The sequence below is a fragment of the Hoplias malabaricus genome, chromosome 14 (genome assembly GCF_029633855.1).
Source record: "Hoplias malabaricus isolate fHopMal1 chromosome 14, fHopMal1.hap1, whole genome shotgun sequence".
Lineage (NCBI taxonomy): Eukaryota > Metazoa > Chordata > Actinopteri > Characiformes > Erythrinidae > Hoplias > Hoplias malabaricus.
In genome coordinates this window covers 12,524,156-12,551,747 of record NC_089813.1, presented here as the reverse complement: position 1 = coordinate 12,551,747, position 27,592 = coordinate 12,524,156, and the positions used below count along the sequence as shown (strand labels likewise).

The window sequence follows — 27,592 nt, the reverse complement described above, 5'->3', positions numbered from 1 at the left end:
TAAAAGGAGATAAAATATTTTAATATGTTGTTTGTTTGTGACATTGCAAAAGCAGTTAATTCAAAATGGCAGCTTATTTTTTGCAGCAGCTTATTTTCCATTTATAAATTTAATGGACTGAATCTTAACAAACTTTTACATAATTCACATGCTCTCAAACCCATGTATTTAAAACAAAAATACAGTAAAATGCATGTTTTCCATGAAATTAAGATCACTGATGTTCTGGATGCAGTTTCCAAGCATTTATATGTCAAAACAAATGTTCTCCTTCCATACAAGTCACATCCTGAGCAACTCATGCACGCTGCAGCACTACATCTACACTGTACCTGTCCAACTCCCAGATCTGACTGTCACCCCCTTCCCCAACTGCAAATCAAATCTAGATATAGAGAATAAAGTAGGTGAGAGATTGGGAAATCTGCAGAAATATAAGAAAGATGTATTACTCCACTCTCTGGGTGAGATATTTCCTCAAGTATGCACCAGCCTGAAGTTACAGTTACTCATTAATAGTATAGAGCATAGACCAAGAAAAAATTGCATCTAGGGCAGTATAACACATTAAACTAAAGGATCATGGATTACTTACTTGGCTAGGAGACATTAGCTACATAATTGTTTATTACATTGCTGAAAATACCTTATGTGTAATGTAGCCTGCTAATAAACATGCATAATGGCTGATTGTTCCAGTCTAAACACTAAGGGTAAAGTGTTAGAACAGAGATCAGCATCACTAATAACCAGAAAAAACAAGCCTGTAAATAAAATAAGTTTGTCTGCTCAAAGGGGTCCTAATTGCTAAATGTGTTATGCTAATTGTAGACCCCCAGGATGTAGAAGTCCTAAATTATAACTTCATACACAAGTCTCCAGGGAGTTCTCCCTCGCTTGTCTGAGTAAATATCATTCATCAGTTACTGATGGGCATTCGTCTGCTTAACCCAGTTCACATCTTGCATGTCTTGTCAGGGAACGTTTCAGTCCATATCAAGTTCATTCTTTCCGTTAGAGAACAAGAAAACGAAATAACAGGCAGCATCTGCAGTTCCATTGGGCCTTAGCTTTTGAATAGAACCCAGGCTGTGAGGTCATGCCCTCAGTTTGCATCCTGATTTATTTGAGTGAAACTGTGGTTCGTTTTGATTTGATTGGTGCTCAGTATTCATTAAGTCTTGTAGTGATGACCTCACAGCTGGGGCTCATATGACCTTGGACAAAAAGGGGCGGCCAGACAGGTCAGCATTAGAGAGTGACAGACGGAACGATCTACACCTAATGTAACACTGCTGCTTTGTCATTAATTTTACACGGGGAGACGGGGTAATGTGATTTTACCACAGTACATCACCAATGTTTATGATGGATACAAACTAGATAAGAAATCTTGAAGTGAAAGTGGCTACTCAGTTTACAGCCATTTTTAGACTGTCACTTCTGCTCTGAGAACAGCTCACCCACCAAAAATATGTAGCCCTCGGTGACCTCATCTCTTTATAATACACAATGGTCAAAATGATGGCATAAAATTTCAGTCACTCATAATTCTTCACTTATTATAACTGCTATTATAATTGTTGCAACATAATGTGAAAGTGTTTTATTTTAAACTACAACTAAAAACAAGATTACTGAGATAAAATCAATAATGTTGTGTTTTTAAATCTTAAAATGACAGTGGTCCAGCATTTGCTTGGACTGAGTTACTTATTGGAATATGCTTAAAATAGATTACTGAACAATTTAATATATGCTTAGCAGTTTTTAGCAGGTTGTGACAATGTACTACCACATTAATGATCTGATTTTTTGTATTAGTACTTTTAGATTGTTTATTTAATTTTGTGTGTGTATTCATCTGGCAGTTATCAATTTAAATATTTGTGATTTCAGTACTGCCTAAAATAAACAAGCAAATAAAATTTGCCATAATCAAGCAGCCCTGCTCTGTAGTCTTTCACAGCTGGTTCTGATTATAACGACAGAGAAAGCAGTTCACCAGATAGGAATTTTAGAGAGTGACTCAGACTATAACAGGCCATTTCCATCATTCTCTGTTTGTGTTTGGTGTATATACAATGTATTTTAAATACAGGAGCTTAAATCGAAGTTAAAAGTCTTACACTGTGTTTAAACCTCAGTTTTACTGTGATGGACACAGAGAGGAGCTTGTGACTTTGCCAAAAGCAACTGAAAATTAGCTGCTGCGTGGTTCATAGCTGTCAGGATTAATCTGATGTGAAAAATAATGAAAAGTTCACATGAGGAGAGAGTAAAAACTGATTCATACTTGTAAAAATGTGGAGACAGGAGGCCAAGATTAATTAGTTTTTTCCTTCTTCATTTGAGATAAATCAATAGTGTTTTTGCTCTTGGCATTGTCACTTAATCCTAAATAGAAATGACTGGATCTGGATAAATCCCTTTTAATTTGATTGCAAGATTTGCAAAAGTTAAAGTAACTGTATATTGTCATGTATGTATTAAATTTCAATGTTGTATTTGACTTTACTGACGTTAGGAGTCCCTGCATTTAAAAAAAAAATTAAATTAATAAGTGCCTACTTTTCTGTAGGTCAAATGTTTAGACATGAATTGTCTGGGATATTTTGAGTTAGGGATCATTTAAGGTCATTCAATATTGTTTGCTTCCAGTGCAGTCTTTTGAAGGGCAGGGTAAATTGTCTCTGCCGTTAAAATAAACTGTCTCCGTTCTTTCCAAAACAAACTAAATTGTCTCCATCTGCATGACTTCTCGACGAGTACTTGTTCGTAACTACAGAAAGCATGGTGACTGATACAGTCTGAATATGGCGAGTTAGTCTAAGCACACTTGAGTAGGTAAAGTTTGATATTAGTGTAATAATTCATAGCTGGATGTTAGTTTTACTTTAATATGCCAGTTGCACATTTAAAATGAAAAGGATAAGCAATGTTCAGACCTAGGCTTAGGTTATTATCTGTATAGTATCCGATGCTTTAGACACAGTTGGGGTCTTGAAATTACTAAATGTAATGCTCACACAGAGCTAACACCGTCACATCGGACATAATTTACAATCAAGAACATGCATGTATCCGTAGGGAACATTCAGTCACTATAAATGAAAAGCCCTAACCTTTACTGACATAAATGTTAAAGTGTGAAAGGTTTACATAGAAGTATAAAGGCGACCCCTCAAGACTATTTTGTCAGAATGTCAGATGTATGACCTTTTGTTTGACAATTATTTTGCATTGTGAAATAGGACATATAAAATATCTACTAAGCATTATTTGAATATGGTTTAAAAGTATTTTGCTTTATTATGCATTGTTTTAAAATGTTACGTTTGCTTTTTATTTGCTGGTTCTAAGAACAAAATTAGAGTTAATGTAGCAGTACGTCTTGTAGCTCTCTCCATAGCAGTGCTGCATTATTTATGAAACAACCCTGGTTCTATATTTCTTTAGGAAATATAATGTTTAATTAAACAGGCTAGCTGGTTCACAGCACTTCTAGAAAGATTATTAGCTACATGGGAAACCTGGTTTTATGATACGATTGCAAGTGCAGTTCTTGCCAGGCAGAATGTATAATTTTGCTTTGCTTGTTTGTTTGAAACTGACTGGGACCTCCTGTGGATTTACTGTTCACATGGTCACTCTCAAGCCTAAAGAATTGTGAGAGGTGCCGACATGTTTAGAGCTGCTCAGTGAAATATATGATTGTGGCCTTGGTTAACTCACTTGTCACATGATTCGCATTTCCTCAGGTCAAGTATAATGTTATCTGTAACCTTTTCTCTAACCTTTACAATCATAAATAACACAAATAATATCATCAAGGAGCATAACTGTGCATGCTCATAGACTCATCAGTATTTACCTGATGGGTGTAGTTTGTAAGTAGTGTACTAGGTCAAAATCAATGTTTTCAGAACTAGGTGTGTTTTTGAGAGTATGTGCAAATGCAAGACTGTTGATATATCTTCCAGTGCTTTTCTGGAAAAGGAAATGGCATTGTAAACTAATGCATGCACAGCAAACAGGACACACTCATTTCTGCTGTTGTGCTTTTGTGGTTGTGTTCCTAAAATAACTAGGCAGAAATAAATATTTAAACAGAAAGGATCATTTGTCTTTCAAAAGTATTAGTAGACCTGTTTTTAGCATCACGTTAAGGATTCCGTTAGACTGTGCTATGGCTAAAACAAGCAACATTTTAGAAAAGTATCCCTGCAAATTTCTTTAGAAGTTTAGAAAGCATTTTTTAAAAAAAAATATTGGAGGCTGTAAATATTTAGTGGTTGAGTCTAGTGTAATATTTTGTTAAACATGTTTCTGCTTTTTTCCCCCTCCAAGTAAAGTGTTTTGGAATTTAGGGGTATTTTAATTGGAAGCATTATTAAAATCCTAATTTGAATTTCTTTAAAAAAAAGAAAGAAAATACAGAGAATCTTAAAATATAAAAGTGTGTATGTGTGCGTGTGTGTTTGTGTGTGTATAGATAATATATGAAATTTCTTTGAAGGCTTATATATAGGCCTACCTCTCAGCGCCCCACCTATGTCTCCCTGGGACTGGGCTTTGCCCTCTCTGATAGTTGGGATTGTGGACGAAAGACAGATGGAGAGAGGGATAAAGAAATAGGTGTAGCATGTCTCAGATCCAAAGGCTTAGAAGTTGAGAGGGTGAATGGATGAAGAGGTACGCAGCTGAAGCTTTGGAGTGAAGGCACGCAAGCGAGGCACTCTTTTTTGAGATGAAAGTGTATATATAATACAAAAGGCCATGAGTGCAATATTACCCTTTTGTTAAAAGTAATTTGATACTCAGTTATGTCATATATGTTATGTAGTAACTTCAAACGATGAGGGAACCACATTGTGACTTGCGCAGGGTGACTTCCGCATTATCCTTAGCTCTCAGAATGAATACATTGCCTTATGTTGCGTAATACATTTGAGTATGAACAACATGTTTCTACTACAGAGGAAACTTGAGCATGCTATACATTTTATTTACTGAACTCATCAGGTAACTTTTACAGCCACCGGCTGTAATATGATTAATTGAGCAAGCTATCAGTGAGATGATATTTTATGATATTTTAGATGATATTAGTTACTGGAGTAAACACTAAACAACAGTGAGATTAACTCAACAATAAACCATACACAGGGAGTAGTAAGGAATATAATATCTTTATTGTAGCAAACAATTATACAGTGTATTCTCATTTATACATTAACAACTGCATGTTTCATTGTCTTAACGTAAATAACTTTATTCATATAAAAAGTAAATTGTATTTTAAGTTTTATTTTTTTGGGGGTGGAGGGTTTTCTGGTGATTTTTCTGAACTCAGTTAATGACTGATGCAATGGAATATCAAAGCGGATTTTTAAGGTACATACAATAGTGGGATGGGAGACGATAATAATGATTTGTGAGACACTGGGCTTTAAGCCTGACTGATTTGTTCCTAGGAGCCTGCAGCCTGTTTGTTCATGCTCTCTCTGCTTTCCTCCATGCTTATACCTTAGGCTGTGATAGTCAAGACATGCCAGTCTCAGCTACCCAATGTGACAGTGGAGCACACATACTCACACACAAATATCCTCATGATTCTTTCTATACATGGGTATGTGTGTGTGTGTGTGTGTGTGTGTGTGTGTGTGTGTGTGTGTGAGTGTGTGTTTTTGTGGTTTGCACATCATTACACATGCATGTGAGTGATCTTGTGTTTGTATCTCGCATTCTGGTTATTATCTGACTTTTCTTCAGTGTTAATTTCCCATTGTGTTTCACTCACACACAAGACTGTACACACAGACATATACACTCATACGCACACCATCTGTGTCACCTCCATGCCATCCAGTGAACCATTAGGTGGTTGCTATGACAACTGGGAATAGCCTGTCTCCAACAAGCGCACACCACATACCCTTGACATTATTCAAGAGGATGTATCATTCTCATTATTGTTTCTTTACCTCATTGTACAGCTACACTATTAGGGTTAACAAGGTGTGGGCAAGATGCTGAGTGTTATTCATTAATAAGCGTGTTTTATGTAACTGACCTAATCCTGTTGTGTGTCTTTTTATGTTTTGTTTAACAGAACAGTCAGATGGTGGAGCTGCAGAGGGCCCGTCTCCGCGATGACATTAAAGAGTACAAGTTCCGTGAGGCTCGTCTGCTGCAGGACTACAGCGAGCTGGAGGAGGAAAACATCGCTCTGCAGAAACATGTCTCTGTGCTCAAACAGGGCCAGGTAAAACCGCCAATCAATTACCATCAATTTAAGCTCACCTTTTCAGAAACACATCTATGAGCACTAACAACCAGATAATAACACTGATTCACTGATGAATGTAACCACACCCGTTAAATTGTAGTCAGATTACATTTGATTTTGGTCTGAAGAAAATCCTTTTGTATATTTTAATAGATTTTAACACTACAAAACTGGGTGTGGATTCCTCCTAATGCCTCCTAATGCTACAATTTAATTTCACGCTGGGAAAATGCAATTTCTGTCACAAAAAGTGCCAAATGATCTGTTATTACTGTCCAATAACTTCAAACTTACCTAAATGACAATCAGTACTTCTCCTTAAAGAGTCCATGGGAATGGTAAGTTCAGCAACCAGTCACTGATGAATTAGACATTGCTCTGCAGAAAAATGCCTCTGCTGAAACATGCCTACCATAACGGTTAATAATTATAGTCCAATACATGTTAGTACATGCTCTCCAGGCAAAAGTACACAGTGTAATTGGCTCTCTTAAAATAACTTTGGAAGTGATTTGGAGCTTTGCCGAAATCTACAGCTTAAACTGTATGCTGAAAGACACGTTTCAGAAGACACAGTTTAGAATTGTCACAGTTATGTATTTATTTAAGCAGTCTCATATAATTATAGATAGTCATATTAGAACGATGCCCTAGAATCTAATTTGTTTGCTCTCAAAGGTAAATTTACATGGAGATATCACATGCTATAAAACTCTTCTGTACTCATATTGTTAGGTTGAAGTGGTGATTGTCACCTGATGTTTATGTAGCTGAATTCAGTCACAATGTTTTCCAACATCCAACCGTGTTAAAGCTCCTGAGCAGAGTAAAAACTGTTACTGCAGCCAGCGGGGGAAAAATTAACTATTAATATTTTTAATTTCAGGAGAATTGAATGAGCAGATGTCTACAAACTTTTGCATTTGTACGTGTGCAGATTTTAAAAGCTGCAATAGTTTAACTACCATTGGTCTTCTTAATACTTTAATGCCTTTATATGAGCATACTATAGAAAATCATGGAGTAATTTGTTTAGGCTCCAAAAAATGGGCACCAAAAAAATGAATCAAACATGTATTAACTGAAGGTTTCCCTCAAAAGAGAAAAATCCTGTTTAAATTGATGAATTTTCATTGATTTTCAGTTGCGAAGTGATTCGTGTCCTGGAAAATTGAGTGTGGTTGTATTAAACGACAATGTATCAGTTGTTTCTTCCTGTCTGATGTCTCCTCTTGTAGGTGGAGTTTGAGGGACTGAAGCATGAGATTCGTCGCTTGGAGGAGGACACACAGTTCCTGAACAGCCAATTGGAGGATGCCATCCGTCTGAAGGAGATAGCAGAGAGGCAGCTGGGAGAAGCTCTGGAGACCATCAAGACTGAGAGAGAGCAGAAGGCAAGAGCTGTAGCAGAATTAAACAGACACAGCCCATAGCATACAACAAATTAGAATATCTGTCATAATGAGTGGGGATAAACACATTATCCCAGTTAAGTAATTACATTTAGACTTTTTGATGGATGACCCTATGTGTACTGTGTATGAGTCTAAACATAAGCTTAAATTAGTTCAAATAATGATAATTAGGTATTTAATGGTCCATAAATTTGGCCGATATTACAGATACATGAATTTATTGCAACTGCCAATAAAGAACCAATAGTATTTTTCTAAATGTAGATTGAAACAAAACACATTCATACATTCATTAAATAATTTTTTTTTAATAGTAAAAATATATTCGAGTCCAATATGAGCAAATTAAACAATTTAGTTTCATTGCAATTAGCTGCAATTAATCATGAATAATTATATTAATTGTTCCTTAAGCTCAGAATGGAGATGAAATATTTCATTCATTCATTATCTGTAAGCGCTTATCCAGTTCAGGGTCACGGTGGGTCCAGAGCCAACTTGGAATCATTGTGTGCAAGGCGGGAATACACCCTGGAGGGGGCATCAGTCCCCTAATAGTGTAGCTGTACAATGAGGTAAAGAACACCTACAATGTGTGTTTTTGGTCCCTGGGAGGAAACCGGAGCACCCGGAGGAAACCCACGCGGACACGGGGAGAACACACCAAACTCCTCACAGACAGTCACCCGTAGCGTAGCAGGTCCCTGGAGCTGTGTGACTACCTGCTGGGCCACTGTGCTGCCCCAGATGAAATATTTGACTATACGAAATTGTCTGTCTGGATTTAGCTTATTAGAATTTTTGAATTTACATATCAGTTGGATGGTTATGATAATGTTTATGCTGCATGCAAAAGTACTGCTCACTAAACTGAAGAATCACTATTTTGACACAGGCGGCCTTGAGGAAGGAGCTGTCCCACTACATGAGCATTGGGGACACCATGTACCACAATCCTTTGAACATCTCCCTGGATGGACTGAAGTTCAGTGATGACGCAGCAACTGAGCCTAACAACGACGACCCCATTCATGGTTACGAGAACGGCTTCGACAAGATCACCAACGGCGACGACAACCGCATCTCCACACCCAAAAAGAGCGACCTTTTCCATCCTGCCCCCAGCCTTGTAGACGACCTGCTGAGTGAACTCAACATCTCAGAAATTCAGAAGCTCAAACAACAGCTTGTGCAGGTAAGAACAAATCTGGCCTGTGAGCTGGCCAATATTAAACATACATATTCAGACCTAGCAGAAAATACCAAAGTTGGCCTGCCATCAAGAGACAATATTGCACCATAAAAATTGTTCTTCTGCAGGCAACACACAATGCTGACTTGTCATCAGGAGGCAATATAACATCTTGCAGAATCTTTTTGCACACATATTTGTGCAGCTTTTCCTTTCTGCATTTACTCTGTGATGCCTTTTATTTGAGATATTTGTCTGAAACATAGCTCATCTGTCTTAACCAAAAAATGTTCCTCATTTTTATTTGTCAAAAGGTGAATCTAAAAACAGAACTGTTCCTTGTACAGGAAAGTAAGGTTCTTGTTTCCAAATGTTTAGCCAGGTTTTAATCCACTATAAGTTATCTCAGTAAATAATGCAAAAAAAATTTAATCAGTCAACTTGTGAATAAAACTACATGATAATTAGAACAAGAGAATTTTAAAAAAAGTTATGTGATTAATCTGACTGTTTGCTCATGATGATGGGAACTCCACTAAAGTTGATGCCATTAATGTAAAATGAGCTCTTTACTCAATAATGTGTCTTCTGTGTGACGAATGCCATATTGTGATTGGCTGACAGCTGTGCTGTTTAAATCCTATTAGTAGAACGAGCCTAGCTCCCCAGCCCCGCCCACTTTTGGCACAGTGGACTGTCAGCCCTGCCATCTGTTAGGAAATCAGCCTATGAACTTTGACCTCTAAGGGCCATCACCATAGAAACCAGGGTGCCTTGTGAGTTGTTGGCAAGGGGGTGAGCTGCTTGTTTCTGTCTGAAAGAATTCATCAAAGAAGTTGCTTGTTCTAACCATGCACTATAAGCCACAACCAGCAGGTTTGGGAGAAGCATCATCACAGTGGTAATCTGAATCTGGCCAATAAGATGCTCGCTGAAACCTTTTTCTCAAAGAGCTATCCATGAAACACCAGCCAATCAATGGTGGTTTCTTCGAGGCTAAACAAATCTAGCATCACAGCCATTGGGAGAGTGAGACCACCACTCAGTCAGGGAGTAGCTAGTGTCCTGAGATGTCTCCTGACTTGCCTCATGCATATTTGGGTCACGTCATAGTATGTTAGTGTAGCTTAGACGAAGAGCTGCTCTTGAGCACTGCCTTTGAGAAATCTTTAATTGGCTCAAGGTGAAATAAAAACACTCATTAAATAGCATCACATCAAATACTATAAGACAACATTGAAAGTGATTTTGCATATTCAGATATCAGAGGACAACACTGAATGTTGTTGACGATTTTTTGCGGTTTTTGACATTACAAACCTACAGTTAAACAACATGGAATGTAGTTTTTGGCTTGTTACATGGATATATTCATTAAATCCAGGCTTATGATCTCTCATGTCAAGGGGTTGTATTTCCTCCTTGTTGAATTATAAATGAAGGTGAATGAGGATTTTGCGACTCAGGAATTAAACATGAACCTTTCTAAAATAACACCCCGCTGAGCCCTGGTCTGATAGCGTAACCCAAGACTCCACCATTCTCTGTGTGTGTGTGTGTGTGTGTGTGTGTGTGGCAGTGAAGAAAAATTGATTTTAAAAAGGTTTATCTTTAAAGTTGAAGAACATGTGAACTATCTATGAGTCATCTCTCAAAAGTAAATAAAGTGAATATGAAGTCATTGACGAATGTCAATTGCTTGTAAAAACTCAGAATTCACGTTCACCAGCAGAGACAATAACATGCCACTAACCTTGTGCATGTCATTCTGTTATAAAATATATTCTAGATTTCTTTAGACAACTGAGATTCAGTGTAATATTTGAAAGATAGCTGAGCACTGCATACGTACATTGCTGTAATAAAAACATGAATCTGTGATAAAGCTACAGTTGCAATTATTGCTGCAACACCAGAGTAGCAACATGCTGATCATTCTTTAAACAGACTATGTGTTATTAAATTCAACTTGATACCAACAATATATATTTTATTACTTTTTGGCCATATTGAAAACAATGATCCAACAAAACAAATTTAGAGTGAATTTACAAAACAAATTCTTATTTTTCCATCACTGAGCAAATTGACAGGCTTACTTCTGTATTATTTTGTATTATTATTCTGTATTAGTTTGGTGTGTATACTTTTCAGATGCTGTGTAATTTTCTGTACCTCTGTGATGTTGATTAATGCTGCTATTTTAGGCAATAAATTGGTCTTTAATATGAATAAATGAATATACACCGGTATACCATCAATCACCATAAATCAGCCCATGGGTGTGGGATTTCAATCATTTCAGATTGTCTCATTAGTCCCACCCAGCTCTTGGCAGTGTAATCACATATTCAGTTGGAAAGATACTCAAATATCACAGTGCCACAACAACAGCCTTAGGCGAAACTCAGCTTTAATACAAACAAATCATTTCAGCGATCTGCTGACACACCCAACTTCAAAATTCTTCAAAATGAAAATGTTTAAATAGAGAGCATTAAGTTCATCGATGTAGGCACTTCTGAGTTTTCATGAAATGTTACTGTTTTCATCATTTGTGAACAAAAAATGTGATCATGTCTTGTTCTGATTTGTCAGGTGGAGAGAGAGAAGGTGTCGTTACTGTCCACACTACAGGATTCTCAAAAGCAGCTGGAGCAAGCTAGCGGAGCTCTCTCAGAAGAACATGAGAAAGTCAGCCGTCTAACTGAGAACCTCAATGCCATGCGCAAGCTCCAGGCCAGCAAGGAGCGCCAGTCTGCCTTGGACAATGAGAAGGAACGCGATAGCAACGAGGATGGAGATTACTATGAGGTGGACATCAATGGCCCTGAGATCCTGGAGTGCAAGTACAAGGTGAGATAACTGTTCAGAAATTTCTCATCAAATTGTCTTAAGATTTATCATAATCTCTCGAATTGTGTGTTTGACATTCCTGCTGTTTTAATATCCCAGGTTGCTGTATCTGAGGCGGGTCACCTGAAGGAGGAGCTGAAGACCCTGAAAGCAGAGTATTCCACCTGTCAGTCGCAGTATGAGGAAGACCGATCTCGCCTGGAGAGCCAGGTCGTCTCCCTGCGCTCTCAGCTGAGTGCCTTAGAGCACAGTAGCCGGGGAGATCGGGAGCAGCTGGCACGGCTGGAAAAGGAGCTGCGGCAGGCAAGCGAGGTAGCCGGAGAATCTCAAGGCAGCCTCAGTGTTGCCCAAGATGAGCTAGCCACCTTCAGCGAAGAGCTAGCCAACCTCTACAACCACGTCTGTATGTGCAACAATGAGACTCCTAATCGCGTCATGCTAGATTTCTACCGCGAGGGCAAGGCCAACCCCACCGGCCGTAGCAGCCCCGAAAGCCGTGAACGCCGCTCACCCATCCTGCTGACCCGAGGCCTGTTCCCCAGCCCTGAGGGAGACAGTCCATCTCCAATCTCCTCCTCCCTGCCCTCCCCAGTGGCTGACCCACGCAAGGAGCCCATGAACATCTACAACCTGGTAGCCATAATCCGTGACCAGATCCGCCACCTTCAGCTGGCCGTTGACCGTACCACCGAGCTGTCCCGCCAGCGTGTGGCTTCCATGGAGCTGGGCCCTGGCACAGACAGAGACCAGGAGGCCAGCTTGGAGGAGATTCTTAAGCTCAAGTCCCTCCTCAGCACCAAGAGGGAGCAGATTGCCACCCTACGAACTGTCCTTAAGGCCAATAAGCAGGTCAGTAAGCTTTCCACAAAATCAGCCAAGACAGGTTTATGTCTATAATCTATAACTGGAGCTACTCTACACAAAAAAATCTTGCATCTCCATGATTTGAAAACAGCATTAACCTTCACATTGTGTGAAAAGTTCTTGATGAATGGACCAATAGGTATGCTCCAAAAGGTTTTCCACTTCTCCTGTAAAGATAATATTTTGGAGATGCGTGTTTTTCCTTGGACAGTGACAAAATAGAACACTGTAAAGCCAGTACCTTTTATTTTCAGTGTTATGATGTAAAAGATAAGTAGCAACTGGCTATTTATCATAATGTGTAATGCATAATTACACTACAACACTTAGGTTTAAGTGTAGCAGCGTTCACATACAGTGTGAATGTGAAAATTACCACTGAAACTGGCCAAAATCCAATAGTTCATTCTTTGTGCTTGCGGTGTTAATATGCAAAATTACTAAAGCATCCACTAGCAAAAGAATAACAGGCTTCTTTCCAAGACTTGTGTGGTCTTGTACTGGCTGAATTTAGAGGAGTGAAGTAGAAAACAAAACAGAGCACTGAAAAAGTGGAACACCTGTTAGAGCAAATGTAGTCTGGTGAGTAGGCACTGACGCATCACAGCGTCTCTATTGCAGACAGCTGACCCTCTTGGTGCTTTGTTTTTTCTTTTTTTGTACCGTATAAAGATCAAGGTTTTAAAGGATGTCTGGTCTGGGTAGGTGGCTGTCTGTCTTTCTCAGCTCTTTGAAGGTGCTATGTGACCTCTTGCCCGTCCAACACACAAAGAATGTGCTTTGTCTGAGTCCATGAAATAAAATTAGTCATAAAAAACACTTTTAAAAGTACATAGACACAATAATATTCCAGGCTCTGTAGACTTTAAAGCTAAATTTAAAGTATCATTTTTAACACATTTGTTTTGTTGATTTTCAGCTGTAGTGGCCATAATGCTTTGTACTAATAATAGTTTAATTTTCTTTATTATTACTTAATTTTAATTTTTTTTTACCTCGATATGGTTCTTGCCTTTTCTTAATATTATGATCTTTCTGTGCTCTTTCCCTTCAGACTGCTGAGGTTGCACTGGCCAATCTTAAGAGCAAGTATGAAAATGAGAAGGCCATGGTGACTGAGACCATGATGAAGCTTCGCAACGAGCTCAAAGCCCTGAAAGAGGACGCTGCCACCTTCTCCTCCCTCAGAGCCATGTTCGCCACACGGTATGACATACACACACTCTTACTTTCTCATTTGATATAACACAGAAATATCTGGATGTACATATTTTTCAAAGGCCAGCATTCTATATTTTATAATAATTATAATATTCTAGCAACTTTCATTCCTGGGGCGCAGGTCAGTGTAAGGTGAGTGGGTTGAAAGCCAGCAAAAGAGTAGGCAAGCACTAGAACTTGAGATAGAGTTAATCTACAATCAAACAACATCAGCAGGCAGGCCATATGGTTAAGGATATGACTGTGTGTCATGTCAACACAAAGGGCTGGGTATTCAGAGACAGATTAAGATTAGCTAGTGTACTAAAAAAGGATTTTCAGTGGAAAACCCCACTACCCAAGCCATTTAGCCTGAGGCCAAACCTAATCTAGGGCTGGACACAAATGAAAAGTGTTTGTGTTGCTTTGCATATGGGGCTAATGGAGATCTACACAGGGAGAGGATACAGTTTTCATCTAGTCTTTAAATGTTTTCTATCCTCTTCTTTGGACTAGTTAAATGGGCTAGTTGTAAATCAGTTTGACAGTCATCAGGTCTGTTCGGTGTTATCCTATATTAAAAGCATTGTGTTTTTAGCATAATTTGGAATAGCATAAACATTTAAAGCGTCAGGAAACAAGTACAGACATGTAGAAAATATTAGCAGAGTACATCAACTCTATGAATGCCTGTACACTTCAGTTCCACATAACCATTACAAAACAGGAAGTAAGATTTACATAAAAAACCCCTACAGATTAAAGTGTTTAAAAAAGGCACAGTACAGGCACCTGGATGGTATCTGCATTATGTTCTGATGTGTGTCTAGATTGCTTACAGAGATGAGAGTTTCTGTACCTGTTTGTCTTACCAAGTCTTCCTCTGACCCATATTTTGCTTATATAGAATAAGAATGTAGCCATAATCTTCCCAAAAGCCTGAGATTGTGGTACTGATTTTAAGTGACAACATTGTCTGTGTCTTACTCATGAAAGTGGCTTAGATACCCACCCACCCAACATATCCAAGCAATTTGTCTAGTAATCCAATAGCTGTATCTGATCATAGAGGCTGCCTGCAGCTGTCTTGCAACTTTATATCAACATGCTGTGGCCAGTATGGTGTTTGATGAAAAGCAGCCTGGCAGGAAAGGGTATCTAGGATTGCTGAATCAGTAATGTCAGCCCCCACATACAGCCACCCGTATTTGATTGTAAGCTCAAAACGTTTTAATTCAGTTCTAAGATTACAGTTCTAAGTTGCTCTAGTGCTTCTACTGTGGATTTTATTACATGTGGAAAAATAAATATTAATCTACATTTATATGTAATAAGTTTCATCATTGATAATCACGTTATGAGCTAATACTGTGTGATGAATGGTGGCAGGATGTTATCTCGAGACGCAGTCACCTATATTGAATGCTGTTGTTATGGTAACCGCCATTCTAAGACACTACAGAATCTGATACTGCCTTGGACCCTGGAGCCACAGTAACTGCTATTGTCAACCATTACCAGCCTGAATGTGTTTGTGTTTGTGTTTGTGTTTATATGTGTGTGTGTGTGTGTGTGTGTGTGTGTATGCTCTGGCATTTGCCCGTAAAGCATCTATATAGGCAGCTTTCTAAGAGGTTTTACCACTTATTTTAAAGCATGTCTTATTACAAAGACACCACACACATTTTTCCACACGCTCCCTTAGTTCAGTTTTACAAAATAGACTTCTCATAACCTCATCTGAGCCAAATGTCAAACCAGTGAATGGAAGGGGCTCTGATTGGCTGGGTTTTGCATATGAAAGCTTCATATATACCCAGTAAGGGAGGGGCCTGGTATTGCTATGGTAATTAGCGGATTTTCATGCAGGAGGTTGAATCCAATTTCCCACCATCCCAGTGCTGTTCTAGAATCAGTTCTCATTGGTTAGCTGGTGATAGAGATACATTAAAAGCTGAAAGGAGGTCAGTAGACGATGTTAGGATGCTGGTGGCCTGAGATATTTGAAGGATTTTATCATGCTAATTATTCCATAACACTATGGGAGAAATGAATAGTGATTGAAGATATGGAAATTTGGTCTAGCTCTTATCGTAAGCAGTATTTCAAGTGCACTTCAGATTAAGGGGATTGGGGAGAAAGGGGTGTGTGTGTGTGCTAGAGACCCTGTCCTTTTTCAGGCTTGCCTGTACATGTCCTTATTGAATTTAACTATAGTGACCCTTACCCATTTCCTGTTCTCACACACGCCATTAGCTGTATAGCTTCTTGTTAACAGAATTAGATATGCTTGTGTGATTGGGTTCCCCTTTTCTTCTTCTTCTTTTCCTTCTTGATCTTGTTTTCCTCTTAAGATATTTAAGAACAATATTTACATATTTGTCATTTATTTTTTTATTTAGTATATTGTAGATTTATTTATATGCCGATTATTTCACAAAGTTTCAGAATTTCAGAATGGTTTAGATAGGAATATTAGTAAATAATTGAATTGTGCTTCAAATAAACACAATTTAAAAGAACTACAAAATATGTAGGCATTTACGTGCCTAAACATTAATCGAGATTGCAGTTGTACTTTTTCCAGGGTTTAGGAAATGCATAAGAAAATATTCTTCCACCAACTGAGCTGTAAGTGATCCTAGGAGTTTGCAGTAGGCCTGTTCAGCTGTGCGAATTATTCTTGAAAATCTATAATGATAAGTTAGTGTCAGAGTTGGACCATTAAGTGGCCTTGTAGACAATGCGTAACAGGTAAAATGGTGTTAGATCACAGAAATCCTCTTAGACAGGCTCCTGCATTCGGCACTAGTGGGTGTCTCTTTAGATACAATCTAGTGTTCGTTCTTTCTTCTTCTTTTTTTTTTTTGAACGACTTTCTTTGTTTCCTTTCTCTTTATTCTTCTATTTCTTTAACTCTGGACCATGCCACTTTGCCTATGAACAGCTGAAGGGACTGTGTAGCCCTTTAATTCCTTGTAAAAGTGCAGCTCCTTTCTGTGTGTGTGTTGAATGTGGTGACCGTTCCTCACAATACAACTTCACCCACCCCTCTAGGATTTTGTTGTGTATATATCTATCATGCTCTACCACTCTCTCACTTTCGGCTCTTCATGAGTGTGTGCGCGCACACACACACACACACAAAGAAACCCCACTTCCACTTTTCCCGGGAAAATCTGCCCACCCTCATCTGAACTTTAGCATCTTTTGAACGAAGGTTTCCCAAGGGAACACTGTGGCTAATGGAGCTTCACTGATCTCCATTGTGTGTGTGTATGTGTGTGTCTATATGGCCTGGAAGACTAGCACCCACACACACACTTGCACTCATGCTGACTCTCATTTTGATTCACAAACACACACACACACACACAAACAAGAGGGTGTGTGTTTGGGTCGTCTAGACCAAGGTTAGGTTAAGGTTCATCCCCGTGGGAAATAGCTGTAAGGCAGTCAATAAAACTCTTGACAGCCAATAACATTTCACAGAAGAGCTCACCAGTGACCAATCAGAACATACCTAGAACAAAATTATTCAATATACATCAGCACTAGTGACTCATTCCTGTAACTACCCAATTTTTAAATCAGAAATTATTTTTGGCCTTTGTTTCTTCTCATAATTATTGGCCTTAGTAACATAGTCTCATTTCACTCATGAGCTTGAGTAACAGTGTCCTCCAGCATTTTAGATAACAATGTTATGATAAGATAAAAATGTATTCATTTTATGTGGATGATCTAACATATCCTAACTGTTGTTACTTCATTGCTCCCAACTGATGAGACACAGCTACAGTGACAAACATTTCTCATCAACTGTCTTCTAAATATATTACAGTACCAGAAATTATAAAACAGTCCAAATCAAAAAGATGTTTGCTGTATGTCTGTAAATGCTTATGTTTTTTTTTTTTTTTTGCATTTGCCTAATCCCATCTCACTCAAACAAACAAATATCCCATACTGTTTGTTGAGAAAACATGTGACTATATATTCAGAATCTGTTTAGAATAATTACGGTTAGCACAATCAATGCACATAATTGTGATCTGTCAGTTACAAATAATTGTGACAGACCTATTGGCCAATTCCATAGAAGCATACATGTGAACCGTTAGACTGCTCCTGCCACTCCTTTTCAAAAGCCTTTGATTTTCTGTCTTTATAACTTCATAATTACTAGGCAAAATAACTGGAGAAGCTGAGAATAAAGGTATATAAAGCTTTGATGCTCTTGGACAATCAGTAAAGATTAGACCTGTTCTGTCAAGCTCAACCTAAGGCAAAGGAGTGACCATTTAATATAATTACCAAGGTGTGGCATATCACAGAGGAGTCCTCACATGTCAGGTTACGTAACTAGAGTCAGGGAGAAGGGGAGAAGGAAAGAAGAGGGCATAGCAGATAGCATCGTAAAGTGAATATTCCTCAAAAATTTGATTTAATACAATAATTGTGTCGTTGTATTTATCACAATTACCAAAATATTTACAAATATCATAGCCACAATGGTTCACAATGATCCAGTAGTGTTTGTTCTTGTTTTTTAACGTACAACACAGGGTATATATTAGTGTTAATCTTAAAGAAACAAGGAAGAAATAGTCTGTTCAATGCTAAGGTATAAAGAGAAGTTGGAAAATAGTAATGTAAATATTACAGCTTTTGTAATGTAAATATTGCAGTTTTTTTTTCATACAATCACTGAAATTTCATATATGTATAGAGGCAAAAAATCCAAAAAATGTTGGTTAGAAGCCTTTTAAAGGAAAGAAGTTCATACTATGAATAAATGCTAATAAGAGTTCATTAGCATGAATTAATCTGTTTGATTCAGGCCTGCCCCCTGCTGATTTTCATTCATTATTATTAGCATATTTGAATGTAGTTTCTTTAAGTATGCTGGTGGGATATACACTGGCACAGAGGGAAGAGACAATATTTCAGCACCTGCATGACCATTACACAAAATACACAGTAAAAGATGTGTGTGTAGAGTGAAAATTTTTTTTAGCTGAATTGATTTCAATGAGAAAATGTAAGCTGGGAAGAAAATTTAAATTCTGAACAAAACGAGAGAGAAATTGATTCTATACATACATTATAAGAATGTCCATTTCATTCATTACTGTCTATTTTAGAGCCTTCTATTGCTAACACTCTGTTCAAAGCCTGGGCCTCTTATGAATCTGTTATTCATAACTGTTCAAATCTCCCCATTCAAATACATATTGCATATATTAGCATAGCATGTAATGCTAGCAGGGTGATGGCCACATTGTGTGTATGGGATTATTTTTTATTATTTTACATACACTTGTGTTGTTGTTGTTGTTGTTTTTAAATAATTTATCGCAGATTTAAGACCTAAGTACTAGTGTATGTACTAAGTACTTAGTCCCTTAGAATATGCAATTGGCTGCAAAAAAAAAAAAAAAACAGCTTGGAAGTTTGAACGTTTGAATATTCAAACCTCCGGAGCGCCATCTTGTGGTTGAACACAGCTCAGCGCTGCCTGAAATAAATTGCAGTTTGAAATATATTGAAATGATTGAAAAACTATTATCTGATGAAAGTAATACGTATATTGTGAGATTAGGTTCTGCCCAGAGTAATGCATAATTACTTTAAACAGAAAATAGAGTGGAAATAAGAATGGGAAAAATTAATAAAACTGTAAAAGACATGAACCAAATTTCGGAAGTCAGACTATTTTACTTAGTGCTATAGAAACTTAAAAGGCTCAGAATCCTAGGTTATTAAATATATATAACATTGGCCCAATTTGAATAAATGTACTGCAACAGAAATAGGCCCTGTAACATACATTAAGATGTTACATTACATAATAAATTAATGTATCTTTAACCTTTCCCTCTCTAGCTGTGACGAGTATGTTACTCAACTGGATGAGATGCAAAGGCAGCTGGCAGCAGCAGAGGATGAGAAGAAAACGCTGAACTCTCTCCTCCGCATGGCCATTCAGCAGAAGCTGGCTCTGACCCAGCGTCTAGAAGACCTGGAATTTGACCACGAGCAGTCACGCCGCGGTGGAGCTGGCCGCACCAAGTCGTCCCGGGCCAAATCTGCCCAGAATCCTATCCAGCAGCCGCATGTAAGTCCCACCCTCAAAGCCACCTGTGGGGGTCGCGGTGAGCCCAACGGCCTTCTGGGTACACCTGTGGTGTTCTGCAGCGAGAAATACAAGATCTACTGCGACTAAAGCTTTCGCTATTGTGTGCGTGTCTTAAATGGCACTAAGTCAATGTACAAAGCCCCACTCACATGCGCTCTCTTGCTCGCTCTTTTGCTGACATGTACGGTGTGTATGTGTGTCCACTAGGGCTGTATATGTTTATGCCTACCATTGTACTAGTAGCTATTGCGAATGAAGGTGGCTAATATGGTAGTGCTAGCTCAATGCTGCCAAATTGATTTTTTTTTCCCCCTTTTTCCACACAGAAGGCAATTTGTTTCCTTCTGTACTCATGGTGCTGTATCTTAAGTGGCAGCTTCGTATCCAAAAGTGTGCGCGTGCGTGTGTATTCTGACATGATAGCTAGTCATGCTAGTTGGAACCACGAGGGCGTTGTGTTGTGGTTGTGCTGTAAACGTAGCTGCCCTCCGCAACTCAGCAGATGTCCTTCCCATGATCTCTTTTTCTAACCTTTTCCCTTTCCCTCTCTCTCCTGCCTCGGAGAACCTGAACCCGGCAACCCGATGTCCAATCAGGTGGCTAATGTTTACATTGTTAAACTCATGAATATGCAAATTCCCACAATTTCTTCTCACCATAGAGGAGAACCACAAGTATTTTTGATACAAATTAAAACATACAAAAGTGAAAAAGACGGGTTTGCCAAAAAATTTAGGACATTTTTGATCCTTCCTCGCTCTAGTGGAGGTGGGCGGGAGAGGGGTGATCGTGTTTTACTTTTTTTTTTTTTTTTTTTTCGCAGAATGACGAGCTCAAATTCAGGTGGTTTGTATTTTTTGGCACTTGCATGCGATTTGCAATTGCTAACAGATTCTTGGCTGCGAAAACCTGTCTTTTGTCTTTCTTAGAACTGTACAGCATCTTGGGTTCCGTCTCCACTTTGAGCACATATGAAACAGGGCTCTACATGCATAAGAGGGGAGTTACAAAAGAGGAACGTTTCTCTCCATGAATCTGTAATCTGAATCATAGAGAAGGTCCTTTATAGCCATATCACTGGAGAATAAAGAAGGAGGGGAGGGGAAAAAATCAAGCCTCTCCCTCAAAATCAAGTGCACTTCAGCTAGGGGCCTCAGGTTCCGTACTTTGCCGCACAAAATGGCAGATTAAAAGAAAACAAAACACAAACATAACAATCTTTGAAAATAAATTGTTTTGATTGGTGGTGGTCCAACTTATCCAAAAAAAGAGCACAACCTAGAAAGCACCCTGATCAGGATGTCAAAATGAAAATGAGTAAAATGACAGCAGACATCACCATAGAAAAAGTGCCTGTCTCTTGATTTCTATTAGCAACTGTTCATTTCTCAGTGTAAAGCCCCGTCCTTTGTGGCTGAAAGCTAGTGCTTACCCCCTCCCTTTCTCCATCTGTTACCTAAAGTGAGTTGTAGGGTGTATAAGTGTGCGGTCATTGGCCTCTATCCTGTCTAACGTCTGTTTCTTCTCCTTGCTCCTCCTGCCACCTTCCTCCTTATAGATTGTCAGCAGCTTGTTACACACGCTTCATCATTCTCCCTTTAAATAACTACAGGTAATGCTCCTATAACGTAGTCATAGACCTCCTCTCAAGGAGCGCACTGAGGAAACAGAGGCGGAGTGGAGTTTATCCTTTTTATTGGTGATAAACAAGCCAGATGTCTCTAGTTTCTAAGGCATTTCAACTTGAGGAAGGGGGACCCATCTCATTTTGTTTAACGAAATAAAGCTTTAAAGTTGCAAGCTAATGCTAGGCTACATTAAACGAAAACACAGGGGGTGGAGATTGTAGTAAAATAATAATCATGAGCTTAGATGAGGATGACAATGCTGGCGATGAAAATTACTTAGCTTTATTACACTAAAAGCAGAGTTGAGGACAGATGAGGAAATCACTGTTTTTATATTATATTAAATTTATTAACCAATATATATTCGTAACAAGAGCCTATTCAGGTGAAACCTTTTTCCCAGGTGAACTTCCTCCTAGCCAGAGGAAGAGCCCACACCTCAGTCCTCAACTCTGCTACTGACTGTGCTGCATATAAGCCCTTGTTAGGCCTTTAGATAACGTACTGTATTAAACAGACACAAAGCTATCGCTCTCATCTTTTTCTCTCTCTTTATCTCAAACACACACACATATATGCACACCTTCACACACTCACATGAACACAGCTTGGATCTGACCACTCTTTTTCTGTTCCTTCATTCGTTCTGTTGGCAACAGAAGGCTTAATGCAAGATGTTGGACCTTTTTAAAAAGTTCTGTCAGGAAAGGAGAGTTTACTGCTCAGATTTGACGAGACGGGTGGAAAACTCCCCAGAACTTTGTGAACGGGCTAAAAAATGAATTGTGTTTAGGAATTAAGCTTTGTACATTTTGTCTTTTTGTTTGTTTTTGTCATTCTTGGGCTCTGAGGACATTGACGTTTTATACTAGTCATAGACAACTGATTCAGTATGCCATGTTTAATTTAATATAGTATTCAGAATTAACAACGATGTGTGATGTCAATGTCCACTCTTCAAAGTCCACTTTGCTTTCTCATTGGTTGGCATGCATGCAATAACATGCCTGGTTTTATTATTAACCTGCATGGCACTTGAGAAGCTCCACGTGCTGTGCCACTGTCTTGAGGACAGTTTGAGACTGTGGAGCTTCAAAAGCAAATGGGCGGGGTTTTGATACTTGTGAGCTAATGGCTTTCTGCACTCGCTGTTCCTGTTTTCTGGGGTTCAACTTAAAGCTATATTTGGCTTTTGGTGACTAACCCAGTTTGACTCTTGCTCATAAAATAATTTCTAATTTTGTCTTTCCAACTGTGCATTTGCATTTTATTTAGTTCTCTGCATTTCTGGTTTGCGTTGGCATTTAATAAACGTGCTGCCAGCATGCCTCTAGTTTGCATGTTTCACACTGCTATAATATAACAGTAATGCTAATATCTTAATTTATTTGTGTTTTCCATTTTGCAGTAAAATTCAACCCCCCCTATTTGAGCTGGGAAGTCGACCTTCCGTCACTGCTGACACACTCAGTCTGCCATAAAGCTATAGACTGGTGGAATCCACTGGAAGATTAAATATTTAAAAACAATTTATTCAAATTTCTGGATAATAACCCAGTTTACCCTCATTTGACAAATGAGTAATGATTAATAAGAAATTCATTATTTTTTCTGCTTTAAGATTTAACCTGAAGCCTGTGCTCACAAGGAATTGAAAACTCCCCCAATATAAATTATTATTGGCTATTTAAGTACGTTTAAATCCTAATCTGAAAACAAGAAAAGGGGTTAAACAGATGCTATACTAAAATAGTCATTTGTTTTGTTTTTATTTGTTTTTTTTTATTATTATAATTTTTTTTCCTTTAACCTGTGCACTTTTAATATAGGAGAATATTGCTTTATTATTAATCTAGGGAAGGTTTGTAGTGCTTTGGTTTGTGAGTCAATTCAAGTATATGTTACACTACACATATATATTGATAGTAATAGATTTTACACGCATATATATGCCCTCTGTATACAACGAACAGAGAAATACATACTCACTTATCCAAATCTACTCCCACTGCAAACCAGTCCTGTTGTATTCTGTGAAATGAATCTACAAGCATTTGACATTTATATTTCATTTATAATGTCGATCATTTATTGTTGTTTTATTGTATTTGAATTATGTTTCACATTTGTTCTACTGCCATATTCTGAAACAAAATCCCGGGTGGTCAGATGCTGGGCTTTTTTGTCTATTTATTATTCTTAGGAATAGTTCAAAGTGAACGTGGAGAAACTTGACAACGTTCTGGCTTAACACGGTAAAGCAGGCTTGGGGAAAACCAAAATGTGCGACGGTGCGAGGAAAAAATGCGTGGATTTTGTTTTTCTTCCTGCCCGTCTTTACTCAAGCTTTCTAGGGATCGCTGACTTTACGAATTTTCTGCGAACGTAATCGAATCAATTCCAAATTGGAATGGTCTCATTCTCTCTTTATTTATCGTGCCAAGTCTCGGTACACCATTTTTATGTTTGATATGAAAAGTAAAAAGGATTGACTTTGGACAGATGGCATAGGTGTTGTTGCGGTGGGTGCCGTCCCCACTTTCATACCCTCCATTTTGTTTCTTTTCTTCGTTTTTGCTCTTCGTTCTGACCAGTAGTGCCTTTCGTTGTTTCAAGAGAGAATTATAATCTAGCTTTTAGTTTTTGTAGTTTATGTTGCTGAAGGTAAGGCAATTGACAAAGAATTTCTTCCTTCAGAGGACAATTAGAAGCAGCAATAAATGCAGAAGACACACAATCGGTTTTGCGAGCGTGTGTTTTGTTAGTCTCAGACATTTGGTGAATTAAACTTTGAAGTTGCATTGAATTCTTGAGATCAGCGATCCCAATAGCAAATTCAGGGGTTTTAGCAAAAGGTCTTTTTTTAATCAAGTGGTGGGAATCCGAATTCTTTTTGCCTCATAATGAACAAAAAAAAAAGAGAGACCACACGTTTGTGTGGTGTTTTTGCTGATGGAGACTGGTGTATCTATAGCTTTTGTTTGGTGAAGGTAACGTGGTAACGATAGTATTGTTGACAAATGTGTGAACGCGAGTCCTCTTTTTGTCCATTTTGAGTCTCACTTTTTGTTTGCTGTTTTGGTTTGTTTTTTAATGCTTTTTTTATACATAATCTTTATAAGCATTGTGATTTCAGGAAACAGAAAACAGAATTTTGCATCAACAAGCTTGAACAGTGCCATGAAAGTCACAACTGGTTTGTTGAGGCGTAAACATAATTTAGCACATTTGGGATGCTAGCAAAATAAAAAAAATTGAATCAAGTGCAACTCAGAATGTGATTTTCTCAGAGAACGAGGTTTTCTGTTTGCTGGAAGCGATAGCGTTGTGATATTCAACTAGCTGTGCAAAATTTACATGGTCATATTGTGTTTCAGTATTGATCCGCGAGGAGAGTTTGATACCTTTATATGAAATAATGAATTCATCCATACGTTGGTATTTATTTGAAATGTCTTGCAGTACTGTAATCTTTATCAATAACGTGCATTATGATTAGTGGCAAAAAAAGAACTCAAATTCAATGTCATATGCATGTTTTACTTAAGTCATGGAAACTTTTACACAGAACTGAAAACAAACGTAGAACTTTAAAGAGGTTAGATAATAAAATAAAATAATAAAAAAAAGATTTAAAGGAAATAAGAAATGTACTTGGCTTTTAAGTGACGTATTACTGCTGAACTAACCCAGAAAAAGTGTTGTTTTGTTTTCTGTAGAGGGTGACTTGGTCTGTGTAAAGGTAGTCATGCTGGTTAAAATCAATAAATGGGACTAAAACATCAGTCAGCCGTGTTTTTATTCCTGCTTCTTTTTCACAGCTTCCAGTAGACTGATTTGATTGCTGTATATCTCTGTATATCAGTAGTTAACAAAGCACTCAATTTCAAAGCTCACCCAAAGGGTTTTCCCCAGCTGTGGATGGTAAGCTCATCATTTTAGACACTCAGTGTTTATCATATAATGCAATAGCAAGACCTGAACAATTGAATATCTGGAATTTATAATTGAATAAGACTCACATTTCAGAATTTCTCCTAGGACTGGTATTTACTTTGAAACAAATAATCCTGCACCTGACTTTGCTAATGTTCTTGTTGCTGAATTATTGCCATCAAATCATTAAAACAATCTTCCAACATCTGGTCTATAGCATTTCTAGAGGAGTACATTTTGGCAGTTTAGTGTATATTTGAAAGTAGAACTTCAAGTTTAACAGTTAAATTAGTGTCAGCCAAAGTCTCGCTGAAAAAGAACCAATATTTTTATGTTGAATACTTAGCAATTTGTAAATACTTTTAAAGCTGGCAGACACTCACTTTTATGAGATCAGTGCAGGCTGAAGTGATGTAAAATAGATGGATTTGGTTAAAAAAACTGACAAAAACTAACCTATCCATCCAAAATAAACTTTTAGACAGATAATGTGCAATAACAAAATCAAGAAAATCAAGAACAGATTGGATCTAACTAGTTATTGGGTAACTTAGCTATATTTTTTAAATATAGTAAGTATTTTCAATTGTAGGAATGCACGTAACAAAACAACTAATTATGCAGATGGAAAGATTTCAGAACGCATTACTGATACACATCAGCCAAACATTAAATGGACACTGGATGGTAGCGGATGACTGCTAACACAAAATGCAACACCAAATGAGCTAATGTCTCAACATGTGTGGCGTGTCTGATTAAGCACCATTTTTAAAAACTCCAGCAGAATTGCTGTGTCTGATCCACTTGTAAAACACACATGTATCCCTCTTGTCATTGTCATTATGAAAATATTAGAACTGAAGCTAAACCAGTGAGACTGCGAAATCAGCCCCTGATAGTCTAAAGACCATCTGACCATGAAAGATCTGGACATGTGAGTTGTTGACCTATGTATGCTGTTATATATTTATCACAATGTTCATATCAAATCCAGTTTGCATTTACAGCTGCAGTGCACAGTAATACACATTATTGTGACGTGTGAGATTAGCCAGTTTGGTTCATTTTAAAGGGTAAATGACATCCCAACTTCTTAAAAGTAGCAAGGATATCCAGTATCTCCATAGTTACTTTTTTATTAAATCATATTTTATCTAGTTTAAAGCTTTGTGGTCTAGATTCAGAAGCTCAGTTTTTCAGATCAAATGTAACGGATTAATCAAATGACCCAAAGCTGCCCCATTGTTAGCTCATGACATCATCTGTGCACTCTCCATAAAGAGCTCTTTGAGGAAGCTCCTCTTCTCCAGATCACTGCACTCAAATCAGGGTCACTGCAGAATATCCTCTTCTGCCAAAGTCAGAGAAAAAGAGAGAGGGAGTCATTCAGTGTAGAGCTAAGCATGACTTTACACCAACTGCTGCTCACGGTCCTGCAACTCCAACACTCACCACAAGGTGTCATTACACTGCAAATAAGTATAGGGTTAATTGAGTGTTAATTATTACCTCCCCTTGCTCTGTGTTTGTGTGAAATACAAAGATGCCTTTTTCAGCTTATCATGTCATATGATGGTCAGCATACACGTGGAGCCCAAAGGAGTCCTCTCAGAGAACACAGACACACATGCTGTAACATGATCTCATAAGTCCACAACCATCTTAAGCGTTTATTTAAAAAAAGTAACTGACCACTTTTTTTGTGAATCCAGTTGTTTCTGAAGCAGTTAAATTCTCTTTGACCATTTTCCTTCCCTCTGTGAAGCAACCCATAAAACACTGTATAGTACTTCGATAATGGAGTAAAAATCAGATGAAATTCATTCATTATCTGTAACCGCTTCAGGGTCGCAGTGTGTCCAGAGCCTACCTGGAATCATTGGGCGCAAGGCGGGAATACACCCTGGAGGGGGCGCCAGTCCTTCACAGGGCAACACACACACACTTTTGAGGCGCCAATCCACCTACCAATGTGTGTTTTTGGACTGTGGGAGGAAACCCACGCGGACATGGGGAGAACACACCAACTCCTCACAGACAGTCACCCGGAGCAGGAATCGAACC

At 38.2% G+C, this 27,592-nt stretch overlaps 1 protein-coding gene across 4 annotated transcripts in view; it reads left to right on the top strand.

Annotated features, from left to right (window-relative positions):
* The window catches only part of zgc:171572 (protein bicaudal D homolog 2), a 52,874-nt gene extending 27,344 nt beyond the window's left edge, over positions 1–25,530 (top strand). Inside the window, exons 3-11 of one of the 4 annotated variants that reach the window (XM_066643394.1) lie at positions 6,116–6,268; positions 7,531–7,686; positions 8,603–8,902; positions 11,498–11,755; positions 11,855–12,604; positions 13,674–13,825; positions 19,709–19,940; positions 21,520–21,573; positions 22,998–25,524. In XM_066643394.1, the coding sequence (XP_066499491.1) occupies positions 6,116–6,268; positions 7,531–7,686; positions 8,603–8,902; positions 11,498–11,755; positions 11,855–12,604; positions 13,674–13,825; positions 19,709–19,940; positions 21,520–21,567 (2,049 nt within the window). In that variant the 3' untranslated portion in view covers positions 21,568–21,573; positions 22,998–25,524. Of the gene's footprint in view, positions 1–6,115; positions 6,269–7,530; positions 7,687–8,602; positions 8,903–11,497; positions 11,756–11,854; positions 12,605–13,673; positions 13,826–19,708 lie in introns of all 4 variants that reach the window. The other 3 variants (XM_066643393.1, XM_066643395.1, XM_066643392.1) reach the window with 3 other exon arrangements.
* Positions 25,531–27,592: the final 2,062 nt, after the last annotated feature.